The following is a 24671-nucleotide window of genomic DNA, read 5'->3' on the forward strand; positions in this document are numbered from 1 at the left end:
GTCCTGTTCCAGGAGAGGAACACTACCAGGCAGGCACCAGAGCATACTGGGGGCCATTCTATCTGGGCTGGAAAGCTTTTGCCAGGAAAGGCTTTGGAGGTCCTGGAGAGCACCAAGGTCACCATAAGCCAAAATATGCACTCTTCTGGGATCCTGAGCTGCATCGAGAGTGCAGCCAGCAGGCCAAGGGAGGGGATCCTTCTCCACTGCTCAGCACTGCTGAGCACCTCTAGGGCTGGTTCCAGGCTGGGGCTCCTCAGCTCAGAAGAAAGCAGTGAAGGGCTGTGAAGATGATGATGGAGGGACTGGAACAACTCTGCCGTAAGGCAAGATGGAGGAAGATGGAACTCTTGGTCTGGAAAAGAGAAAGTTTAGGGTGATCCTATCCATGTCTATAAATACGTTAGGGGAGGGATCAAAGTAGATGGAGCCCAAACCAAACCTGCTCAGGGCCCTGAACACAAACACCAGCCTTTTTCCCTGGGAAAGAAAACTCACCAGTCCAGGTTCCTGATGTCAGTTTGTAGGGTTCCCTTGGTGTCACTGTTGAGGCAGGACGGGAATGAGAAGACTGACTCAGAAGGCTGCTGAGAGTAAAACTCCGGTTTATTTAAAATACACCGCTCTTTTATACAGAGCTTCGTGAGGAACAATTCCATTGGTCCTGAAGTGAAAACAGCCCACACCATTGGTGCAGAGTGCTTGATGCACAGTGATAGAACTTAACTATAAATAATGTGAACAACAAGAGCGATAAAGAATTATTTACATTCTTCTCCAACTCTTTCCTAGGCTTCTGCCTGGCTAGAAACTCTCCGTTTCTCTCTTTGACTGAATCTGAGACCTACAGATTTGCAGTTAGGGGTTGCAAGCAGCACTACCTGATGGCCCAGTGCAGGGGTGTAGAATTCAAATCCCCACCCAGCTGATCCACTACCGCACCTTTGGAAATGTAATATCTGTGTAACAACAATACAATAAGGCAATACCACAATATAATAACACAATAAAATAGAAAAACATTATTCTAAAGATAACATAGCTAAAGGAGCAAATGACTCATAATAAAAATTTCACGTTACAGCTTGCAATTAGTCCTTGTACAGAGGACTCAATGGCTCTGGGCCTGCGGTCACCAACATCCCGGGGCTGTGGGGACACAGGGACCTCCAGCTCCTGGAGGAAATGTGTCCTGGCCCTTGGACAATTGGCAGTCACCACTCACAGGTCATTGGAAAAGGGATAATTACCACTCCCAGCTCAGGCTGCAGACCATGGCTGACACACTCTCACCATCACATCACAGTGGGGTACTGGCTGGAAGGATCACGGCTCAGGTCAGGTCTTCAGGTAGGGACTGGGAGAGCCATTCAGGGCACAAGAGCTTCAGCAGCCCGCATAAAAGGGAAGAAAACTGAAAGATCAGGCATATTTCTGAAAAAAACCCCCACATTTATTTCCCAAACCCTGTTTTGGGAGGTCAGAGCAGTAGGCAGAAGGTGGCACAGGTTTAGTAGATGGCACCTGCCCACAGGCAGGCAGCTGGGTGCTTTCCTGTGACTGGTTACTGCACTTTCCATTACCATTGGTTGTTTTTAAGGCAGCAGAAGATACTTTTGGGGGGTAAAATGAGACCAACACCATGGGAATGACTCCGGTATCTCAACATTTCCTGTGGGCTCCATGCACATGACTTAGGATGGTGCAGACCAAGCTGCTCAAGTGCCCAGCTCTGCCTCCCATTTCATAGGAAGAAAGAAAAAGAGTTCAGCAGGGCTCAACCTGAAATGATATTTTGTAGCTTACGGCTCTCCTCAGAGCTCTGGTAAGAGAGGAAGGTCTCTGTCCCTGAAAGCCACGGACCCTTGGAATGCACAATGGACCTGTGTGTCACTTCAAGAGACACCAAGAAGCCCTGCCACTTTGAAAGGGCAGCTGTTGTTTCACTGCTGCATTTCTTGGCTCGACAAAGCCCCTCCGACCCGCACTACGGCCTGAGCTTGAAGATATAAAGTACCACTCTGGAGGACAGGCATGGAAAGCTTGCCAAAGGCTGAAGGCAGCACTCTGATTCCCCCTTTTCCCAAGACGTTTCTTTAGCTAAAGTTGCTGACAAGGACCAGCCTTGACACACCAAAATGGGTTTGCTGTTTTATTTTCCAGGTCCTCAGTCCTGCGTGGGACTCGGTAAGTGGGTGCTGCAGAGGCTCCGGCAAGGCATCAAAAACGCCGGCCCCACACCCAATGGTGGCGCGAGATCTCCTCCAGCTCCGGCCTGTCCGCAGGGTGCTTGGCCAAACACCATCGGATCAGGTGCTGGAGCTCTGGGGAGAGAAGCCAGAAAGCGCCGGTCACCGCCAGAAGTCTCCTGCCCAGCTGCCCCCGTCACCCGTGGGGCCCGGGCCGTGCCGCGAGCGCTCTGGGCCGTGCCGGGCTCCCGACCGGCTCAGCCCCGCGCGGGAGAGCGGCACGGCGGGACGCGGCCGCCTCCTCCGGCCGCCCGTGCCGCGCTGACCCCGTCGGCACGGGCCCCTCCTGCGGCCGGCCCGTGAGGGCAGATCCACGTCCCGCGGAGCTGCGTGAGGGCCGCGCCGGGCGTGCGCCGCCAGCTGCCAAAGCCCGCCGGCTTGAGGCCGGACACCCACCTGGAGAGAGCTGCCGCCGGAAGAAGAGCTTCCCCAGCACGATGGCTTGGTCGTCCTGGAAGGGGAGGCTGCCGCAGACCATGACGTACAGCAGCACGCCCAGGGACCAGATGGTGGCCGCGTGGCCGTGGTAGCAACCCAGCCAGGTCCACTCGGGCGGGCTGTACACGCGCGTTCCTAGGGGAGACAGGCGGCGCTGGCCGGGCGCAGGCTGCTGCCTTCCAGAGCCTTGCACCAGCTTCCTGACCGAGGCAGGGGCTGCGCCCGCGGCCACAGCTTCCCCCCCGAGGCCACCCCGCATCCCCCAGCCAGCTGGCCAAAAGCAGGAAACCATTCCACAAGGCCAAGAAGGCCAGCGGAGCAGCCCAGACCCTTGTGGGCCCGCTGAGCCCAGGGGCCGGGAGCAGCCCAGGCCATGGGCTCACCGGCAAAGTCCGTGAAGGCCCGCTCCTGGAGGAAGGTGCCGCAACCGAAGTCGATGAGCTTCAGGTCGCCGCTCTCCGGGTCCACGAGGAGGTTCTCCGGCTTGATGTCCCGGTGCAGGACGCCGCAGGCAGTGCAGTGCCGCACGGCCTCCAGCACCTGGCAGAAAAGCCAGCGCGCCTGCTCCTCGCACAGGAACCCCTGGTCCTGCTCCTGCAGGAACTCCAGGAGATCCCGTGATGCCCCCGGACGCTCCAGCACCAGGATGAAGCTATCCGGCAGCTCAAACCAGTCGAGCAGCTGGATGATGTTCTGGCAGCCAGAGCCCACCTTCTCCATCAGCACCACCTCCAAGGGCACGCGGGTGCCGTCGGGCTGTGAGGAGGAGAAAATCAGTGCCTGCGGCAGGTGCTGCTGCTGCTGCTGCTGCAGGCCTGGGGCTGCGCTGCGCCCTGCCCGGGATGCCCCAGTGCCCCCTGCCGCAGCCTCCCAGGCGCTTGCGCTTCCTCCCGCCCGGGGGATGCTCGGGGCTGCCCCTGCCCGGCCCCGGCACCGCTGTTCGGCGTGCCCAGGCCCGCGGGGCTGCGGCTCCGCACGCTGAGCCCGCCCCGGGATTCTCCCTGCCCGCCACGCCCCGCTCTGTCCCGCTGGCCCCGCTCGCTCACCAGCTCGTCCCACTGCAGGACGCTCTCCCGGGCCACGCGTTTGAGGGCCACCTGCGAGCCATGGGGAGAGGAGGGCTGAGCTCCAGCCCTGCCCCTCCCCGCCGCTGCCCCTCCGCCCAGGCCCGGCCGTCGCGGCCACTCACCGGGCTGCCGTCCGAGAGGCGGATGCCCGAGAAGACGGTGCTGAAGCCGCCGCTGCCCAGCTGCGGGCCCAGCAGGTACCGCTCCTGCCGCTGCCTCCTTTGCCCTGCGGCCAAGAGCGAGCCATCAGCCTTGCGCCCAGGACCCGCCCCTCCCGCAAGTGCCGCGAGTGGAGCGGGCCGGGCCCCGCGGGCCGCCGCGCTCTCACCCGCTTCCTGCTGCGCGCCGGGCAGCGGCCACCGCCCTGCAGCCGCCGGGCTGGCGAGCGGCAGAGCCGGGCCGGGGCAGCGCGCACAGGCGGCTGCGGCAGCCCCGGGCCAGCGGGGCAGGGCGGCACCGGCGCTGTCCCCGGCGTCGTGGGCTGGGCTCTGCTCCTGCCGACGGCCGGGGCTGCAGCCCGAGGCTTGGCACGGGGGAGACCCAGGAGCGGCTGCAAAGCAGACAGGGCGTTTTCAAGCCGGGCCATCGGAGGCACTGGAAACGGCCAGCGACTGGGCTGCTCTCAGGGGCCCTGGCCTGGCCTGGCCGCGCCCCTCCAGAGCCCCGGCGGAGCCTCAGGCAGCTCCTCAGAAGATCTCACCTGCTACTAGAAAGCCCTTCGCGGCAATCGAGGGCTGTCTCGGGGCAGCTTCCTGCAGATGGAGGAACCTCTGAAGGCTCGTCTCCACCACCAGGCTCGGGCTGTTGCCAGCTGGCAGAACCGGCACAGCGTCCTGGCTGTCCTGGCCGCTGTGGGATGACCACAGCTGGCTCCAGGACACTTGCTGCCCCACCAGCTGCTCCTGAGCAGGCTCCCCCACATCGGGCTGGGCTCCCATTTGGACTTGTGGGCTTTCCCCTGCCATGTCAAGGGTCAGGATTGCGCCCATGTTGTTGAAGTCCGTGAGTCCAAGGGAGCTGGGAGACCTGTCCACGGGCTCTGCTCCTTCTGCAGGCTGACAGGTCTCACTGAGCCTCTGCGAGGGATGGAGGCTGTCAGAGATAGCAGAGGCTGCTGGCAGGGTGCAGGGTCTCTGACAGCCTGAGGTTCCTGCATGGATGGTGGTGGCTCCCCCCTGCTGTGCCATCCTTGCAGGCCTTGAGGCTCTCCCAGGGATGGAGGATCTCGCTGGGAGCAGCCTCTGGAAGGGATGGAGGCTTGTGGAGGAGCTGGCCGAGGCACAGCAGGGCAGGTGGCCTCGCTCCAGCAGCTCCTTCAGCTCTTTCCACAAGGCCTGCCACATCCCAGAGTAGAGGGGTGCACGTGTCCCGTTGCCATCCCAGAGCTGCAGCATCAGTTCCTGCAGCTCCCGGGCCACTGCCAGGCAGGGGCCGCAGCCGCAGGGGCTGCCCAGGGGGCTGGCGGGAGCACGTGGCTGCTCGCCAGGAGCAGCCCGAGGCCTGGGGAACCTGGGAGCCGCAGGGGCTCCTCGCTTCCTCCGTGAGCCTCTGGGCCGGACCCTGGGGCGCTGGCTCCTCTTCGCTGTCCGTGTGCTCCGGCTCCGTGGTTGCCGGTGGCCAAAGGCCCACCAGACAGCCACGGCGGCCAGCAGCAGGACAAGCGCAGTCACCAGGACGTCACCGTCACCCATGGCTCCAGCACGTCCCATCGCGACTGCACTGGCAGCTGCCGGCGCTGGCCTGTCTCACCCAGCGACAGCGCGGTGATGTCACAGTGGTGTCACAGTGCTGCGGCCAGCACAGCCCTGGGACATCACAGCCCTGCCTGACGCCAGCGCTCTGCCCTTTGTGCCATCACAGCCCTGCCTCAGCCCCGCCCTCCGCAGTGCCCCAGGAGGGGTAAGGGGGCTCCCTATGGGCACTTGCCAGCTCTCTGGAGCAGAGTGGGTGGAAGATTCTTCTTTCAGAAGGACACAGGGATGAGGAGGGGAATGCTGATGGTCTCACCTCCTTGCTGGCAGAGCATGGGACATGGATTGTCCAATGTGACACTGCAACTCCTTGAGGAGGGCAAGCCCTGCTCAGTAACATCCAAGCCATCTGTGTGCTGTCTACCACATTCCCGTCCTGAATCCAAACCCAGCTCTTTGCTGCTCCCTGGGAAGAAAATGGATCCTATCCCATTGAAAACCAGTACATCAGCCCATTCTTCAGCCAGCACACCCTGTCTCTCTTTGTCTCACACCTGGACACCTACTCCAGATGTATTCTGCGAGGGACAGGATCAAAACTCCACTTAAAATCCTGAAATAGAACCTGCATTGCCTTCCCATCATCCATGAGACGGGTGACCTTATGTTAGGGAACCAGTGAGTGGGAGCCAGGGTGCGCTTGAGTTTTGGGAATGCCGCATCTCCTTGTCTCCTCATTTCCCAGGCAGACCCTGCCACGAGGGCGTGGCCGAAGCGGCCCGAGGATCCGGGCATTCTTAGGAGAATGGTGAGTAGCAGACTTGTGGGTTTGTGGCTGCTGTGCAGCTAAGATCATGCAGTGATGTTTGGTGTTCTTGATTGTAGCTGGGCAAGGGCCACAGGTCGGTGCCTGCAGGAAATTGCCAGCAGGGGAGGCAGCCTTCCTTCGTACCTGATGTGGATTCCCTTCCCCGGACATCCTAGAGATATTTTTAGGATTGGTGACTGATAAACACAATGTGTTTTGATGGATGGTTTTAGTTAGTGGTGCTTGTTTTGTTTTGGTTGTGGAACTATTTATCTTGGGGTATTTTTGTGAGTATTTTAAATAAGGTTTGACACAGTGAGTAGGACTGTCATGTAGTTTATTTTTTGTGAAAACATAAGTATACCTTTAGGTTATGAAATTGACAGGACTACTTTATTGACTACTTACCAAGTCTTTTTTAGGAGTAAATTTTTGTAAGTCTGATTTTGAAATCAAAGAAGAAAAATGAGAAGACGAAGGAGGTAGAGAAGTTATCTCCTTCTAGGATAGAAAGGGTTTAACATAGAAAATGCTTTGTCTAATGTTGCGTGGGGCATTTCCGTGCGACAGCCGGGCCGCCCGCGGGGCTCGGCAGCAGGAGAGCCCCGAGCCGGGCAGGGCGGGGCGCCGGGGCGGGCTCGGGGTGGAGCCGGGGCTCTGTGAGGCTCCCCCTCCTGTCCCTCTCTCTGCCCCTCTTTCCTCCTCCCCATATTCCTCTTCTTTCTCTCTTTCCCGCATTTCCCACTCTCCCCAAAGCAGCTCCGTTCCCTCCCTTTCCCGCCACCCTTCCTTCCCCGTATTCCTGTTCTTTGACCCCCAGACCGTCCCCTCCTCTCCCTCCCAAACCCGACCTCCCACTGCCCTCACTCCGTCCTGTCCCTGCCCCGCTACTCCGTTCTATTCCCCCTCTCTCCCTCCTCTGTCCATCGTCCCTCTTCCTTCCCTGCCGGCCTTTTCCTTCCCTTCCCGCTTTCCTCCACAGCCCGACCTCCCTCCCACCCTTCCGCATGCCCCGCTCTCCCTCCTCTCTTCCTGCCTAAAACCTGGCAAGTGTTTCGTTTTTATAGGTATTGGTAAAGAATAGGTATCTATGGCTAAATTCATTTGGAAAGAAGCCCTCTCTCTATCCATTCATTTGTATCCAGGAATGTAGGAAATTCTGACTAGTGCTGAACCAAGCAAGTGCCCTGAAACCATCGGAGCAGCTGCAGGGGCTGAAGGGAACAGGAAGGGCTCTCCGGCACCTTTTGCCTCCGTTCTCTGCCATTCTCCATCGCAGTCCCGGAAGAGGCGTCTGTCATGCAGCCTGCCAAAATGAAGACCTGTAAAATCCTAGCTCTGCCTTTTGTTTAAGGTGTTTTTACTTCATATTTATGTCATCACAGAAAGCAAGGAAAGAAGAAATGTGACTGGTTCCCACTATTGCTCCGTGCAGGCACTTTTAAAGGCTGCTGTACTTATGTTCTCTTTTTCCACTCCAAGCTTGACTTTCCCCCTCCTTTTTCGAGGTCTGCCGCTTTGGGTGTCCCAAGGAGGGCAGGGTTCTTCAGCAGGGGTCTTAGGAGTTGGTGCTGATTCTGCTTTTTCCAAAGGTGTATCGAAGTGTGCTACCAAAATGACTATTTTCTCCACGGGAAAGCTTTCTCTCAATGACAATCAATGCATGTATGTGTTTTAACTGTGTAACCAGATGGATTAAGAAAAACCAACACCCGTAGTAGATTTCTGCTCGATCTGTGTCTGTAAGAAGTGGGCTGTGTGCTGGAGAGGGAGAGACGCTGTTGGAGAGTGGCAACAGCCCCAGGTGTGAGCTGTGAGGATGAGGAGGGCTCAGAGCAGCGCCAGGTGTGAGCTGTGAGGATGAGGAGGGCTCAGAGCAGCCCCAGATGTGAGCTGTGAGGATGAGGAGGGCTCAGAGCAGCCCCAGGTGTGAGCTGTGAGGATGAGGAGGGCTCAGAGCAGCCCCAGGTGTGAGCTGTGAGGATGAGGAGGGCTCAGAGCAGCCCCAGGTGTGAGCTGTGAGGATGAGGAGGGCTCAGAGCAGCCCCAGGTGTGAGCTGTGAGGATGAGGAGGGCTCAGAGCAGCCCCAGGTGTGAGCTGTGAGGATGAGGAGGGCTCAGAGCAGCCCCAGGTGTGAGCTGTGAGGATGAGGGGCGGCTCCTGCTGGGGTGAGGTTGTTTTAGGGAGAGGGTTTGCTTCAGCTGGCTTTTGCATGGAGCTGCTGCTGGAGGAGGGGAGTTTATGGGGAGCTCCCGGGCCTGTCTCATGGAAGGACGATGGGCGCTTTGGACAGGGTCCGGGGGATCACCTGGATATGCACTTGTGTACGTGGAGCCTTGCTCAAAGGAGGTGCCGAGGGATGAACTTTTGTGCCGAGAAGCAGCAGCCAAACAGGTGAGCCGGTGCGCCTTTGTAGCGGGGACTTTTCTCCTTTCCCTTTTAAATTTCGTCTTGCCAATCCCTCCCAGTTGCCCCCAGGAAAAAAAAAAAAAAGGATTTTGAGGACAAAAGAAATTCAAATTGAGGGTACCGGTGTCTGAACTAGTGGGGGATTCCCCTTCACTTGTGGTTTTGAGGGTAGTGGTTGAAGGAAAACCTGCCTTTTCCAGGGTGTTAGGGATATCACAGGGGAGACAGAGAATCCCTGTGTTGCCTTTTAAATGGAAGGGGAAAAATATTGTTGTTGTATGATGGGTTTGACTTGAGGGTAGCTCCCCACCCTTTTCATCATCCTGAGGTTGAAACGGAGGGGGCTGCCCTGTTGTCCCTCCTTTTAAAGGGTTTGAATTGAGGTAAAAATCCCCCTTTTGCCATCATTTGAGGGAAGCTCCTTCTCTTCTGCTCTTCTAGGGGATGAAATTGAAGGGAAGCCCACATTTCTTTGCCCTGGTTGAAGTGAGGTGAGCGCCTGAGTGTGGTGTCACTTTTGGCGCTTCAAAGGAAGGGAGCTGCAGCTGTGGCAGCGCTGGAAGGGTGGAAACCGGGCTGTGCTGCTGCATTTGGGGGCACTTATTCTGCCCCTGGTGCCGGGAGCGCGGCTTCTCATTTTCCAGCGTTCCTTGCTGTGGGGCTTTTGAGGAATTTCTTGGATCATTTTCTTTTGTTCGTAGTTGGTGTATGAGGAGGGCCATGAGGTACTTCTTGGTTGTTACAGTTCTTGCTCCAGGTGCTGATGACAAGGGTTTTTTTGGATTGAGCGTTGTTGTTGGATTTCTTTTTGATCGGTTCTTATGTTTTTAAATGATGTGCTTTTAAAAGCTTACAGTGGTTTTTATGGGTCGTAGCATGAAGTAGAGGGTAGGTTTTTAATTTGGTTGTGGTGGCTTTTATTAGTGGGAGTATGTAGTGTCTGTTTAGGTGAGTTTGAAGTAGTCCTGTAGTTAATTAGTGAGGTCTTTTAATTTTGATAATTGCATTTTTGTTTATTATATTATAGGGGTTTGATTCATTTGCCTTATTTGATTGCCATGTATGTTTTATTTTTGCAGAGAATTTTGGAGATATTGTTTATGGTTACATTTATCTTTTGGCCACGTGTTTATTTCTAGATGGTATTTGTGTTTTGGTGATTTGAGGCATTATGGCTTTCTTGTGTTAGGAATACTTATTTTATTGTTGTTAGTATAAGCTTTTTGCTTAGTTTTTTTTTTGTAGTTTCATGTGTTTGGTTGTCATTTTTTATTAATTTTATTTTTGGGAACATGGGTATTTCTCTGGTGGATTTTTTAAGGGGCACATCCTTTGCCATTTGGATTTTTTGCAGGTAGCCGCCTCCTCAGGGCTACAGGCCCCTGAGCACAAACACTGGCCCTTTTCCCTGGGAAAGAAAACTCGCCAGCCCGGGTTCCTGATGTCAGTTTGTAGGGTTCATTTGGGACTGTCAGGGCAGCATAGGTTTGAGATATGGGGAGCTTGGGTGTGGGGCACATCCTTTGCCATTCAGATTTTTTGCAGGTGGCTGCCCGCTCCAGGCCACAGGCCCTGAACACAAACGCTGTCCCTTTTTCCTGGGAAAGAAAACTCACCAGCCCAGGTCCCTGATGTCAGTTTGCAGGAAGTGTTTGGCATTGCCCTGGCAACCAGAATTGTATTTTGCTGCAGCTTTGGTCGGGGAGATCTGGGGTGCCCCCTCCTTCTCTCACCTCCTCCCCTCAGCCCTGTTCTTCTCTGTCCCTGTCTCCATCCCTCACCCCTATTTGCACGTCCAGCCCACGCTGCCCCACTCTCTCTCCACCCTTCCCCCTCCCCATCCTGCCCCATCCCTCACTCCCCTGTGGCTCCCTGCAGCACCACATGGGAGCCCGAACTCGTGGGGACAGTGCGGCCCTGGCAGCAGGACAGCACCGAAATGAAACGGGCCGGGACGACGTCTGTGGGCTGCACGGTGTCACCAAGGGACCTGGGGCTGAGGGGAGGGGGCTGGAGGGTGACACAGAGGTTGGGGGCTGCTGACAGGCAGAAGGGGTCTTTAGGAGTAAAAAGGGGGGCTCCATGGTGGCACAGAGATGCTGCAGTGGGGTACCTGAGGGTGACACAAGGAGGCTGAGAGGCAGGGGGTGCCTTGAGGGACAAAGTGGGGGGTGCCTGTGGGTGACAGGTGAACCTGCCCTCACACCACCCTTAACCGCACCCTAAATACCACCCCGGGTGCAGCGTGCACGGTGGAGGTTAGGGGGCCAAGGGACAGTGTCGGGGCCTTGGGGTGACACGCTGACATTACGGGCTGAGGGGCAAAGAGGGGGGACTTGACAGGTGGAGAGCTGACACTGAGAGTTAGGGGTGCAAAGGACAGGACACAGGGTACCGAGAAGGGTTAGGGTACAGCAGCAGCCCTCACCCCAACCCTAAGCTCACCCTAAACAGCATCCCTAGAACACCATTTTTCCCCAACAGCAGCTGCAGGCAGTGACCCTAATGCTGGGACAGCCCCAAAACCCTCCCAGCAGCTGCAGGCAGTGACCCTAATTAAAAGGAAGGGATGATATTTGCTGGCTAGAGGGCGACTGGTAGAGGCTGGGGACTGGGCACTTTTTAAGGGGTTTTTTTTAGTGTTTTTAAATGATATTTGAGGGGTTTTCTAACAGGAGCTTTTTAGAAACTTTATAGGAACGTTTAGGATACTTCTGGGCTTTTTCAGGGCTTTTGAAAGATTTTTTCAAGTTATTTTAAGGGCTTTCTTAGTACTAATTAGAATTTTTAGGGTTTCTTTTTTTGGGGGTGTTCTTGGGGCTTTTTAGGACTATTTAAAAAATTTTAGGGCTTTTTTAGGACTATTAGGGGTATGTGGAGGACTGTAAAGACGTTTGAAAGTTCCAGGACAGTTTGGGTGGATACAGACGAGAGATCTCTGCTGATTGCCCTTGGAGGATAAGGTTTATTCGGGATGGAGAGAGGCCTTGCCTCGAGCTGCCAGACACAGCACGTGGCCAGGCCTGAGGTGATGGGGGAGCGGAGAGACAAAGGGAAGAGCAGGGACTCAAGGAGGGGGAATCAAGGAGGAGGGAGGAAGTTCCAAGAGGGGAGGGGAAGATCCAAGAGGGCGTCTGGCCCTTTCGGGGCCCCTTATCAAGGGGGCTCCAAGGTGGGCTGGAACAGGACCTGGGCCAATGGGGTCACAGACACCTGATGGTTCAGGGGAGGGTTACAGGTGTGGGGTGAGCCATACATTCTGGGGGGTGAGATGGAACAGTCCATTTGCCTTTTGGACCCCGCTGTAGGTAAGGGTTATTGTCCAGCCAGTGGGGGCATGATATTCATCCTGGCTGTACTATTGTGGTTCTTCTGCTAGACAATCATATTTATCTATCCTTCCCAACATCTCCCCTGTTTTCACTGAACCATTTGAAATACTAAATATTGACTTAACAACTATTTTCTGCACAGTTGGAGGTGTACAGGGTATTGCTACTAAAACTATACTTATTACTACTGGAACAGTCAAGCTTCTTTTACAGAGTTCCTTTAGCTAAGGTGCAAGGCTCAAGAGCTTGCAGGCTTGGCTAGAGGAACCCAGGCATTTGTCTTTGATTGAATTACAGGTAAAACTTCACTGCAAAAACTGAAATAGAAGAACAAAAGCAACATGCACGCATATAAATGATAAAAGTCTATTTTTCTCTCAAGCTGTTTCTGGCAGGTCATTTTCTCCTGGTAATTCTGCACTGTTCAGGTTTGGGTGCTGGCTTCTTGGCTCCTACTTGCAGAAGCACTGTCTGGTGTGGGGGTGTCAGCAGATTTCGGTGTGTGGTAGGGCTTCACATTCTTTGCTGGGACCCCTCTGAGTTCTCCACCTGTAGAGACACAAGCAAAACCTTTCCCCCATGTTAGAAGCCTGTGTGGACCTTGTATTTGTCCTGAATCTAAGGTTTTGATTAAAACTGGGGGGTGCCCTTTAATTTTTACTTTTTTGTTGTTCAGGAAATGTCTATAAATGGGGGGGGCGAGGCTTTGTGCACCTCATTTCACATGTCCAGTTTCAAGGGCCATTAAAAGAGGCTCATGTTCACCATGTTACCCAGAATTGCTGTAGTTATTTCCAGGAGAAAACCAAAAATTGACTGTCCTGTGGTGTGGTAGAAATCCCACCACAATAGTGACTGTGTGCAATGACAGCCAGGTCTTTTTGGAGCTCTAACAGCTGAGAGTGTGGCAGCGCAGTTTTAATATTATTTTTAGACTCATGAAAACATTTTTCCCAAAACAATCTTTCCCTCCTTTCTTCTGTCATAAACTACGGAACAGAGAAAATGGAGAGGAGCAGAGGTTTTTTTTAAGTTGGCTTTTTTTTTTTAAGTCTTAAAATAGTGCCAGCTTGATGCATAACACTTTAGAAAATGGATTAGTAGCAGCTATTTCTTCCCACCAGAGAGGTGGGATTTAAATCTTCCAACAACAGAAGCACTGGATGTGCAAGAGCTCAGTTTTCCACCCCTCTCACAAGTCTCTTCTTTAAGATGTACTATTTTAAGCAGCCTCAGCCAGATATATTAAAATACTGCTCCAAACAACAACAGAATGAAAATGTTCCACCAAATGGGGAAAAATAAGAAAAGTCTGTCTGAAGTTCTCGTGTTGATTTTGCAAAGTCAGATGCAAACAAGGTTTGCCATCTTTCTTTCCTAGAAAAATGTAGATATTTGATAGAAATCTATCTCAGAGGCTGCTAAGTTGGGGCAAGGAGCAAAACAGGCTCCAGAGAATCTGTGGTTGTGTCACCCTTGGAAGTGTTCGAGGCCAGGTTGGATGGGGCTTGGAGCAACCTGGTCTAGGGGAAGGTGTCCTGAGTATGGTGAGTGCAGGAAAAGAAACTTTTGGTTTTCCTGAGATGCTGCCTTTGCAAGGGGAGGTCACAAATACCTCACATAGTTTGAAATGCCCTGAGCAGAACCCAGCTGTGCTTCCTCACAGGTGATGAGGGATTTTCACTTGTATTTTATGGGGGATTTTCACAGGGCAGTGCCAGACCAGCTGAATGTGTTTGACAGGCAAAGAGGGCCAGTGTGGCAGCAGCTTAATTCAATGGAGCTTTTCCTTCTGTGATCCTCTCTAACCTGAGGCACTCTGGGGCTCTTGAACCTGGCAGCTGGGCAAGTTAATCACTGTAGCAAGTGATAAATTAACCAGCTCCACTCTCCTTAGCATGGGTGTGATGAGCATTTAGTAAACCAGTGAGCACTTGCCAAGATGGGAGCTTGTTCTTTGCCAAGGAGGAGGGAGAAAATATTTCTTGGAGTAAATAAAGCAACCCTGCTTCCCCAGGAGGAGGAAAAGCAGCAATTAAAGATGTGAGTGCTGCAGGGAATAATTTGCACAAGGATATATCTTGTCTGCTATGCAGGAATGTTCCAAATAAACCATGCCTCTCCTGACCTTTATTTTTCTGAATTTCTACCATGTGATATAAGAGACGCTTAATAAAAAAACCCAAAACACTTTGTGGTGAGGCATTTCTTCCTTTCTTCAGGCTGCCTCTTTCTTTTGTTCCCTCCAGAGCTCTCCCTACATTTCTGCTGTTGTTTGGAGCTCGTGCTTACCTCTTTCCTGATCCCCTGGGCTTGCTTTGGCTCTGGGTGTCATGGACACTCTCAATTGTGGTTTTTTTTTTTTTTCCTCCATCTACCTCTTTTTCTTCAAGTGCTTTTCCTTCATTAACCTGTTGGAGCGATGGATTTTTCTCACCTTTTATTACTTAGTGCTTTTTCTTCATTCTCTAAAATGAACTTTTCACTTGCCCTGTGGCTGTTAGATGCCAGAAATGGGAGCATTAATTCTTTCTCTACTGCTTGTCTGAGCTTTCACAGGGAGCTGAGAGCTCGTTGGGGTTAAACTTGACTCACTTCAGTGCCTTCCTGGATCCTGCCTGTGTACTTGGACACTTTAAGGGAATAAAGTCTCAGTGTGGAGATTACAGTTGTGAAATGATGGCTTTTTTGGAGAAGACAAGGATGCTGTTGTCAATCTTTTCAAGGTTGAAATCCTTTCTATTTTATCTTGGCCTTTATCTTTTTTGAGGATAAACTGAGCACCTTGTTTTGGGGAGAAACAGGCTCAGATCAGCACAGAGGTGGATGTGACAGGTACCCAGGTTTGGAGGGAAGGGTGCAGCTCCTTGGGGTGTGTTTGTGTGGGGCTGTAAGGTTTGTGTTGGGTTCCTGGAGCATTGGGAACACCCCACTGGGAGATGCACATCAGGAAATGGATGTATAAAGGGCCTGAAGTGGGACCAGCTTTGGTGAAGGGTTCCATAGGAAAAAGTATTTTTACTGGGATTTTGGACATTTGAAGCTCCTTCTCATAGCCTTTGCCTGATGAACATTCCCCCTTTGCAAAAGTGTGGGGAATCCTGAGCTCACACAATGAAAATCCCTAATAATGGTATTTCCCCCTATTATCCTATTTTTTCCCTATCCCAGCAGGAGTCAGCGTAAAAGAATATGTGTGAGTTGCCTGCCTTTGACTTTGTGACAGGAAAAATGCTATGGAGAAAGTGGTCAGAGGAGCATCACTGCTCTGCCCTTAATTTCCCTGCACAAGTGAGGATGATTTAAGAACCAAGGCACAGCCAAGACCTTTCCTCCTCCTGTGCTCATCAAGCAATCACTGCCTCATCACAGCTCAGCTTCAAACACCTCGTTTGCATCTGGCTGACCTTGGCTCCCCTCCGTGGATGGGAAGATGAAGAGGTGGAAGTGTAAAAGATTGGGATTTTATGGGTGAATTGTGAAATAGTGGCTGGTGCAGGCTGGAAACATCTTCTGCTGTGCCATGGAGGATGAGAGTAAATGGGTTAAAGAGGAGATAAAAAGGGCAAGGCACCTGGTCAGTTACTGTTGAAGGAAATGTGGGAAAAAAATACATGTAAGAAATATGTCAGAGATGGTCATTAACTGCACTGCAGGATCAGAGCTCTCTTAATAATTGGCCGTGTAGTGAATACTGGAAATTATTTTAAAAGCTCTTACCTGACTGAGGGCTTTTAGTGGATATTTGGGGGAAGCAAAGGAACACTTTTTCTGGCAGAACTTTTCTTCTAATTTAAGCATGATCCTCTTTCTGAGATAACAACTGCTTTGAATAAACTGAAATATCTTCTCCATTAGTTCTGGCAGGAGCTGGATAAAGTTCTCATTCAGGTAAACTTTAATCTAACATATGTCTGTAGAATAACAAATTTAATGGGAACCATCAAACCTATTGTATGAATAAGGATGGTGCTTAGGGCAAGAAGAAAGAGTAATTAGGAGTGGACAAATAATGAATGATAGTGGGGAAATTATAATTTATCCTGGTTTAGGGGGAATATTTAACTAAGCTACGATAAAAATCTACCTTCATTGCAGGCTAAGCTTTGTAACAGAATTCTGCTGAGCAAATTTAGTAGTCCTGGGCTCCAGAGAGACCTTTAGATACAAGTGTACCTCTGGTTTGAGAAAGCTCAGGGCTCGAGCAGCATTTTATGGCTTTGGTCTTGACCCTTGGGCTATAAATGCTCCTGTAAAAATAATGCCAAAGTTACAGCTTCTGCTAATTTCTATGAATTCCAATGGAGAAAGGTCCACCTGGACTTTGGGAAGAGTTTCTCAGAGCAGAACATTTCAAGCATTATTAAACTGCATTCAAACTTCCTTTTATTGGGGCATAAATGTCACACCCCGGTCTATCAGTCTGACAGTTCTTTGAGAATAGACAAGCTTTACAAGCTACTTTAAAAATAATTTCACTGACAGGTTTCCAGCTCTGAGAATGTTAATAAACTGAAATGGCATTTCACCCTGCAATAGCCACTAAGTAATTATGATTGTCTGTAGGCAGACTAATGAAACCAGCTGTTAACAACCTAATGAGAATTTAAACCATCCCTCTGCTCCACAGACACATCCCTTTTCTGTCCCTAATTATCCTGCACCCAGTGCTTCCCAGAGAAGTTTAGTGTAGCTTGATGTTAGGGTAAAAACTTCCTTATTTTGTAGAAGTGGTGCTGCTCTTCTCGGAGGTGGAGTTTCATGTGGGCTGCTGCCATGCTGGGGTCACATCACAAAGTCCAGTTCTTGCAGGGGCTGGGGAGCAGGGAGAGCTCTGATAGCACAGCATGGGAAAACTGGCATGGAGGGATTCTGGTTTAGTGTGTCCCCCAGTGGCAGACAGCATTAGTTATTGATAAGTCTTTAGTTCAAAGATAAGATCTTGTTGTTTTGGCTCTAATTTTTGGCTGCTTTCAATACAGTTTCCCCTGGCAGTTAAGATACTGTTTTTCTCTTGCTATCAATCCTCTGTCCTTCCAGATGACCTTTAAAGGTCCCTTTCAAGCCAAACTATTCTGTAATTCTTTGGATACATGATGAATAGCAACATGTATTTTACTCTCATTATGCATGATATTACATCCTGTCTGGCCTTTTGGGGTTCTTTCTTCTCCAGGTCCTTGTGACTACTGTCACTTTTATATGCTCTTAATTTTTTCTGTTGCTTATCAGTGAGCATTTTCAGTTCTGCCACCCATGTCTTGAGCAAGTTTTCTGTGACTCACTGCACCAGACACCAGGTCAGTCCAAAGAAGAGCATTAGGAAGTATCCAGCTGTATTTCCTCTTCCTTCTCTGTACATGCTGCTGTTTTGAGCACTCTGGCTTTCTGAGCTGCCTCACATGTCTTGATCCTTTTCTGGATAACTAGAGGGATATCAGGATTAAATCCTGCCTCAGCTCTGAGGTCTGGCTTTTGAAGAGCCCCAGTCATCCTCTCCTGCTCATCTCATCCCAGCCTTGATGGAAATATTCTGTCTTCATGGGATTGTTGTTCAACTCTGTGCATCCTGGAACTGCTTTTCAGTGAAAGTTTATGAGTCTGTGAAAGGTTTCCTGGTGTGGGAATGCCAATCCTCAATCCTAATGCTCGATGGGGGTTGCAGTTGCCTGAGTTGTGAAACCTCCTGAAAAACATTGTTTGTTCTTTTTTCCTTAACTTTTCCTTGACTGTTTTCATCACAGATCAGGGAGTTTGGGGATGTCTTTTCAAAGGGAATTTTAATGAATCTCCTGTCTGGCATTTCAAAGGGGAACAGTGGCTTGTTTTTGCTAACCAGCACCTGCTTACAATCCAATTAGCCAACTGCCTTTAATTAATCATAATATATTCCAGGAGAGCAGAATAACAAGGGAAGAAAAATCAAGTGGTGACTACTCTGTGACTGAACCTGGACTTCCCCTTTCCCAGGTGCAGGATTCTGGGCAGCCGTGTAACCAATTGCTCTCCACCTTGAGCTCTGCCATGCAGTGCCTTGGGTTTCCTGGGAGGGAAAAACATCCAATCCCTCAGCTCCAGGTTCACACTTGTACAGTCACCTGCAAATCCAGAGGCCAATGGGTATTTCTGCCTGTGGTTCGTGTGCCTGGGATTTGCACACAGGAGCTTTGATTTTGAAAGTTTGGGCAGCCTGGCTGCTCAGGGAGGGATCCCTCTGGCTGGAAGGTCTCTGAACTCTCTCCTCCGTGTGAAGGGCTTGAATCTTGTTCTTTCCTTACCTCCTTATCTGCAGGTTTCTTGGTGGAGGCTTTTGCATGGAGACAGGAGAGCATGGCAGGAATGCTGGAATTAAACAGTTATGTCCAGGGTCTGGTTTTGGGTAGTTGATTCATCCCTTAGCTGCTGGGCCTTAAAATTCTTTAAACTCCACATCATCTCCTCTTATCAATATGGGACTGAGACAACACTGAGCTTCTGGGCTTTTCCTGGGCTAGCAGAACAAACTATTGCACTTCTAACCTGTGCACATCAGCACTAACCCGAGGCTTCACCCCACTCATCACAAACATGAGGGGGTAGTTGCTTATACTGTTCAAAGAATCGGATGCCTCATAGGATTCTGGTTGTGAGCTTTCCTCAAAAGCATGGTGAGATGAGGTGTGCAGGACTCATTTCTTCAGAAGGGTGGGAGAAACCACTGAAGGCCTCCTTAGCCAGCAGTCTGACACAGATTTGCTTCTGAAGCTTTGTAATTTGTCCTTATTATGTTCTGTGTGTGATTTAATGAAAGCTTCGTTCTCTACTGTAATTGAGCTCTTAATTTCATCTGAAAAGCAGAGCACAATCCCTTCAGAGATGTTGTTTGAGTAACAGCCTGTTTGTGTTTCCTCTGCCATGGTGTTACTCATGGAGCTGCTCACTCCTTATTTAAGGGCAGAAAATAAACAGATTTCTCTGAGTCAAAAATACATCGGTTATGCCACACAGAGTAGGTTTGAACAGAAAACTCCTCCACTGCTCGACTGAGCAAGCAAGATCTTCCCTGTCTCTGCAAAGAATATGAAGGAGTGAGTTTTCCTCAGTGAGCTCCTGAGGCCTCATGCAGGTGATGCCCAGCAAATGGCGCATGGGCATGGCAGCTGTCAGCAAAACAAGTGGCTCTGGGCAGGTAAAAGTTGGCAGGACATAAGAATGGAAAGTCAAAATAACAGGTTGCTGAAAATCTTGTAAGAGGAATAATGACATTGGTGAAATTCCCTCCATCTTAAAGCTTCAAAAAGCATTCTTACAAAAATCCACAAAAAAGTCCTGATTTTGATCAGTCTGATCTTCCTAAATAGCATTTTACAATCAGAATTAGGAGTTGACAGATACTATGAAGGCTCAGCAGAGGATTTTTCATTGTGACCTTAGTACATATTTTTACTGTGCTGTGGTTTGGAAGGAGGCCCCAAGCTCCAGCTGCAGCCTTGGGAGACCCTGTTGACCTAAACACTCCCCAGAGCTGCTGTGGGGCTGACCCAGAACCAGAATCTGTAGGGAACTGTGTAAAACACTTCCCACTAGAAAGCACTTGAAGCTTGATGGTGATGCACAGTTCCCAGCTCAGACCACAGGCAGTGCCAGTAGTGACCAGTTTGTGCCTGCTCTGCACAGAACTGATGGCTGTGAGTGGGAGAGCTGTGGGATGAAGAGGCTGATGACTTTTGGGGCACACAGAACCTTCCATCTCTACTGCTTTATCCACACTAGAGAGTGGAATTTCCTAGAGAAATACCTGGAGAGTGGGAAGGATGAAGAGCAAAACTTATCTTGTAGGAGTCCTTGCTGTCAATCCACAGGGATTCCAGGCTGAGATCAGCCCAGCCCTGTCATTTGCCAGGGGAGTGAGGACCAGACTCTGCACCACACTTCCAGAGCTGGGGGCAAGTGGGTTGAATCACATCCAGAGACAGGATGGCTTGTGTTTTTTCTTGCCATGCACAGCAGATATCCTAATTTAAAGCTGTGCTGTCTTCTCGGATTCTGCTTCTTCCTCTGAGAAGACCCATTCATTTTGACCCTGTTCCTTCCACCCATCCCACTATAGATTTCCAGTGCTGGAGTAACTGGCAATACTGGATCAGCCTTCGATGTGATGAACAGTGGATTTTTGTAGTCAACATGCCAAATTAAAGTGCCACAAATAAAAGATCAATGACTTCTTTCCTGGAGAAGAAATTAAGGTAAAATCTTTTCATGTTATAGACTGAGTGTACAAAGCTAAAGAGGTAGAAGATGGAAATGAGACTGTCTCCTGAGAGGAGTAAATTTGTCAATTTAGCAAATTAGAGAGAATATGCGTTCACCTTTGAAATAGTCAGGTACCAAAATGATGCCACTTTGAGTAGGCAGGGCTGGGATGGGAATTGCTCCTGTGGGCTTTGACAGATCTATTCACACAAGGGCCCATTTGCTGGTGCCAGCCCTGGAAGCAGGGCCTGGAGAGACAGCTGGTCAAGGACAATTTCTCTGACTGATTTTACAGCACGTTTGACAGAGCTTTCCATTCTCTTTGCACCCTGTGGATGGTGTCCTGGATGAGCCTGCCCTGCCACACGCTGCCTGTGTGGTGGCACTGAGGTGGCTTTCATGAGGCACCCGGGCCTGCAAGGGCCCTGTGCCCTCAGCCAAAGCTGTGGCAGGTCAGAGGGAATTTAATGAGTTATTCAGCAGCATCAAAGGCCCTGTGAAAAGTAATTAGTGCTGTGAGATGAAATCAGCTTTTAATGCTTTTTGGCAGAGGATCAGGTGCTGCTGCAGAAACTCCCACCCAGAGTGTGGCAGCCCAAGGCCTCAGGGAGACAGATGAGGCCTGACCCAGCTTTTTGTCCAAAATCAGCCCAAAACACATTCCCTCCTAATGCAAGTAACTTCTTTTTGGTGCCTTCTGTCAGAAACAGGGCAAAAATTGGGAGAGGGGGAATACCAGCCCTGAATTGCTGAGGAAAAAGAGTTCTGTTCCTCAGAGCTGCTGTGGAGGGGGTCAGAGGCAGCGTGTGCCAACGGGTGAGTCCCTTCTGCATCTGCTAACGTGTTCCTGATTTTATTTAATTAATTAGCAGCAGGGGGAGAATGTGTAATCAGAGTGTGCTGCTGGAGTAACAGGAAACAAGACGTTCTGGGGTGCTGGAGCTGCTCTCAGGTGCTCCTGGCTCTGCTCGCCAAGGTAAGGGGGCAGTGACTCAGAGGAGGAGCAGGAGCAGCTGCTGGCACCCTGCCTGCTCAACACTCGGATTTGCTGCTCCCCAGCATGGACCTCAGGTCCCTGCAGCAGCTTTCCATCCAGGAGTGGTGTGGAAAGGGGTGGTGAGCCCCTGGGATGTGATGAGAATAATTTTCCACATCAGCCCTTTCTTGCTGTGTTATTTCCTCCCCTAGCAAGAGAATGTGCTGGGATCCCTTTCAGGAGGGCTTTTAATAAGTAAAACACTGCAGTGCAGACAAAGCACTGCACCTTCCCCTGCTGGTGCCCAGCCTGGATCAGGGCAGGTTGGATGCCACATGGGATCCATCCTTTGCCATGCCATGCGATCCTCCATGCAGTAGGGATAACAAGGCCAGCACTGGGGAACCCCAGGTGCTGCAGCAGTGACATTTTTGGGAGAAACACAGAGCTGTGCATGGCCAGCTTGAAGTCTGCAGTGGTGCTCACACCAGGCCTGCCATGCTGAGCCCAGGGCCACAAGCAGTGCTCACCCTGGCTGGGACATTGAGTCCCAACATGGGATCCCACGGGACCGGGCACGCTGGGATTTGCCCCTGCAGCTCCCAAGTGTGTCCAGAGAGACTGCAAGGAGACAGTGACCTCTGCCAGTGGGACCCCTCTGTGCAGGTACCCCCACTCCTGGCGTGGCTGTGCCAGCTCCCCCATGAACCTCCCGCCCTGGGAACCTGGAGCAAGCGGAAAACACAACTTTGCCAATGCTGCCTGTGCCTGAAGCAAATGGAAAGAGAACTGGGGTGTGAAAAATCAGGGTTGTTTATTTACAGAAGAACAGCAATGAAAACACAGAACACATTGACTTTTGTAAGAATATTTGTAATAACAACAATTTATTGAACGTATATACCTAAGAACATATCTAACAAAAATATTTGAAACGTATTTACAGAAGACAAAACGAAGAACTAAAATCTATATCCTAAAGGCAACAACAAACTGTAAAAACTATGTACAAAAGGGTGCCATCTCTGTGCGGGATCTCCATCAGTCCTGGAAGAAAAGCAGGTGCCATGGTCACTCCAGTCAGGCACAGAGGGCTCTTCCGTGTGTCCCCAGGCTGGCACAGTGGGACCCTGCTGCCAGAGCTGAGGCTGGCTGGGTCTGGGGGCTGGGCCCCAGGCACTGGGATGGGGCTTGTGTGGCCGGAGCAGGGACCACCCAGCCCAGCCCCAGCCTGGCTGCAGGGAACCCACTCTGCCTGTGGGGACCACGTACCTGTCCTGCTGCTGGCATCGGTCTTCATCCCAGGACCATGGCCTCCTCTTCATCTTTCTCATCAATGTCCATTTCCTCTGTGTATTCTTCCATTTCGACGTCCATCTCCTCTTCCATATCCACCTCCATCTCTTCCTCTTCAGTCTGTTCTCCATCCACTTCCATCTCCTCCTCCATATCAATCTGTGTGTCCACTTCCATCTCTTCCTCTCCAGCATTTTCTCCATCCACATCCATCTCCTCCTCCATATCAATCTGTATGTCCACCTCCATCTCTTCCTCTCTGTCTGCGACAGCCTGCAGAGGTAGCAAAACCTCAGAGTGGGGTCCCTGTCCCACCCCATCCCCCCAGAACTCCAGCCCACCCGGGCAGCTGGGGGGATCCACCTCCATGGAATGGCACCGTACCTTTCCCAGGACAAAGGTGAGCATCCTGCAGGGATGGATGACGCAATCCAGGCCTTCAGCAGCTATCGAAACTGATGATGGGGGTATCCGGGGGCAGGAACAAGAAGGGTGGCAGGAGCGGGCAGGAGCAGCGTGCAGGGTGTGCTGACCCCAGGGCCAACAGTTGTGTTGTGCTGCTTGCTGGCTGCTGGCAGTTCCAGGTGGGACATGGATTGTGACGTGACAGTTGAGCTAGAGAGCCTTTGGTTCCATGCTTAGCAACGTTCCCCCAGACCATGGTGCTCAGAGCCCTGTTCCCAAGGATGGGGCATCCACAGCCTGGGCCAGTGCCTCAGCAGCCTCAGTGGAAAAGAGCAGCTTCCTGAGATCCAACCTCAATCAGCCTCCTGCAGCTGAAAGCCATCGCCCCTTGTGCTGTTGCCACAGGCCCTGTTGAACACTCTGAACACTCTGTCCCAGCCTTTCTTGTGGGACCCTTGCAGTCCTGCATCAGGAACTGAGCGATGGAAGCTTTAGGCCCATGTTTCCCTCTAAATGTACAAAATTAAGAACAGTGGAGGGGAAGATGGTGGGACACTGGTTCTGCTCTAACTGGTGAACATTTTCTTTTTTTTTTTCTTCTTCTTTTCTATCATGCTGATGCAGGTTGAAATGAAGCTTGGCACAATATCCATTTTCTTCTCCATTTGTGAAACACGGAATTCAGTCTGGGCAAGCTGATGTTGCAGAGGAAAATCTGCAAATGTACTGGTTATCCTGAGCCTGGAGGATGAAGTTAAAGCCAGCCAAAAGCAATTTCTGGAAAGTCAAGCCTGGTGTACATTTTCTTGAGTTTGGCTATGCCAAGTTCACCTCTCACTTATAAAAAAGGAAACAAAAAACTCAAACAAAAACAGACAAAAACCCCAAAAAACAAACCCACACAAACCAAAAAAATACATGAAAAAACCCAAATAAAACCAAAGGGAATGAGGAGTTAGTATTAGTTGTGAGGATATCACAGCAGGCAAATGGCTGCTTCCCACCATAAAAAGCCACAGAAAACAGCTGCTCCAAAATATACCCAACAGGAGAACCATAAAAGTGATACATAGCAACTTTGGGGGCAGCTCCCCATTAAGGTGAAGGATGAGCACACAGTGGTACAGATCCAGTATTCCCCACCCTCCAGGCTGCTCTTTGCTCCTGATGAAAGACCCTTGCAGGACTGTGGCCCCTCTCAGTGCATTATAAATCATTCCCACAGCTCTCAGTTGAGCCACAGGCATTTCCAGAGCGAGATCCAGGCACAATCCTACTTCCTGCTGAGCCTCTCTGGGAGATCCTGAGCATCTTCCTGCCTAGAGCCACAAAAGAGCTCAGGCTCTCCCTGACTGGGTTTTCAGGGGAGGTTTCCATATCCCTGTGAGATGTGTTCATCCCTCTACACATCTGATTTTATGTACAATGATGTGTTTGGGTTCCTTCTCTTCTCCTGTGTGCCAGTGCAAAGTCACCCATGTGAATGGAGGGTATTGTGAGCAGGAAAATGCATTCCTGGGTTGCTTTTTTGCTTCACTGTCACTCAGCTGAACAGGGTCCTTATCTTAGAGGGACTAACAAGAATGGGTAGGAATTTTGGCTCTGAGAGGAGCAGAAAGCAAATTTTCTGCACTCCATTCCCAACAGATGCCGTTTCCCTGGCAAAACAGTGACTGTCATTCATGTTCCTGGGAAGACTGTAAAGAGCCATTCAGAGATGACAGGTCCACCTGGCCTTTGGCTTTGTGTACCTCATTTCACATGTCC

General features: G+C 51.1%; 1 protein-coding gene and 1 long non-coding RNA gene across 2 annotated transcripts; both read right to left on the reverse strand.

The window, feature by feature from the left end:
- Nucleotides 1–228: 228 nt before the first annotated feature.
- LOC140680861 (uncharacterized) lies at nt 229–1413 on the reverse strand. The gene is made up of 3 exons (XR_012052242.1): nt 1251–1413; nt 499–543; nt 229–355 (listed from the first exon to the last, which is right to left on the reverse strand). It is a non-coding gene; the product is annotated as an uncharacterized lncRNA (long non-coding RNA).
- A 725-nt stretch (nt 1414–2138) lies between these two features.
- Nucleotides 2139–3530, reverse strand: LOC100226112 (serine/threonine-protein kinase pim-3-like). The gene is made up of 3 exons (XM_041713318.2): nt 3071–3530; nt 2646–2822; nt 2139–2324 (listed from the first exon to the last, which is right to left on the reverse strand). Exons 1-3 carry the CDS (start codon nt 3405–3407, stop codon nt 2221–2223), a joined length of 618 nt encoding a protein of 205 aa, XP_041569252.2. The 5' UTR covers nt 3408–3530; the 3' UTR covers nt 2139–2220.
- Between the last annotated feature and the right edge of the window lie 21141 nt (nt 3531–24671).

This window comes from Taeniopygia guttata, chromosome 29, assembly GCF_048771995.1.
Source record: "Taeniopygia guttata chromosome 29, bTaeGut7.mat, whole genome shotgun sequence".
NCBI lineage: Eukaryota > Metazoa > Chordata > Aves > Passeriformes > Estrildidae > Taeniopygia > Taeniopygia guttata.

What these genes read in the sequence shown, in the direction of transcription:
- LOC100226112 (XM_041713318.2), bottom strand. Translation starts at nt 3,407, where the DNA reads ATGGAGAAGGTGGGCTCTGGCTGCCAGAACATCATCCAGCTGCTCGAC. An exon ending in GGCCTTCACGGACTTTGCCG is followed by an intron (nt 2,823 to 3,070) that starts GTGAGCCCATGG and finishes TGTCTCCCCTAG; the next exon opens with GAACGCGCGTGTACAGCCCG. An exon ending in CCGGCGGCAGCTCTCTCCAG is followed by an intron (nt 2,325 to 2,645) that starts GTGGGTGTCCGG and finishes TTCTCTCCCCAG; the next exon opens with AGCTCCAGCACCTGATCCGA.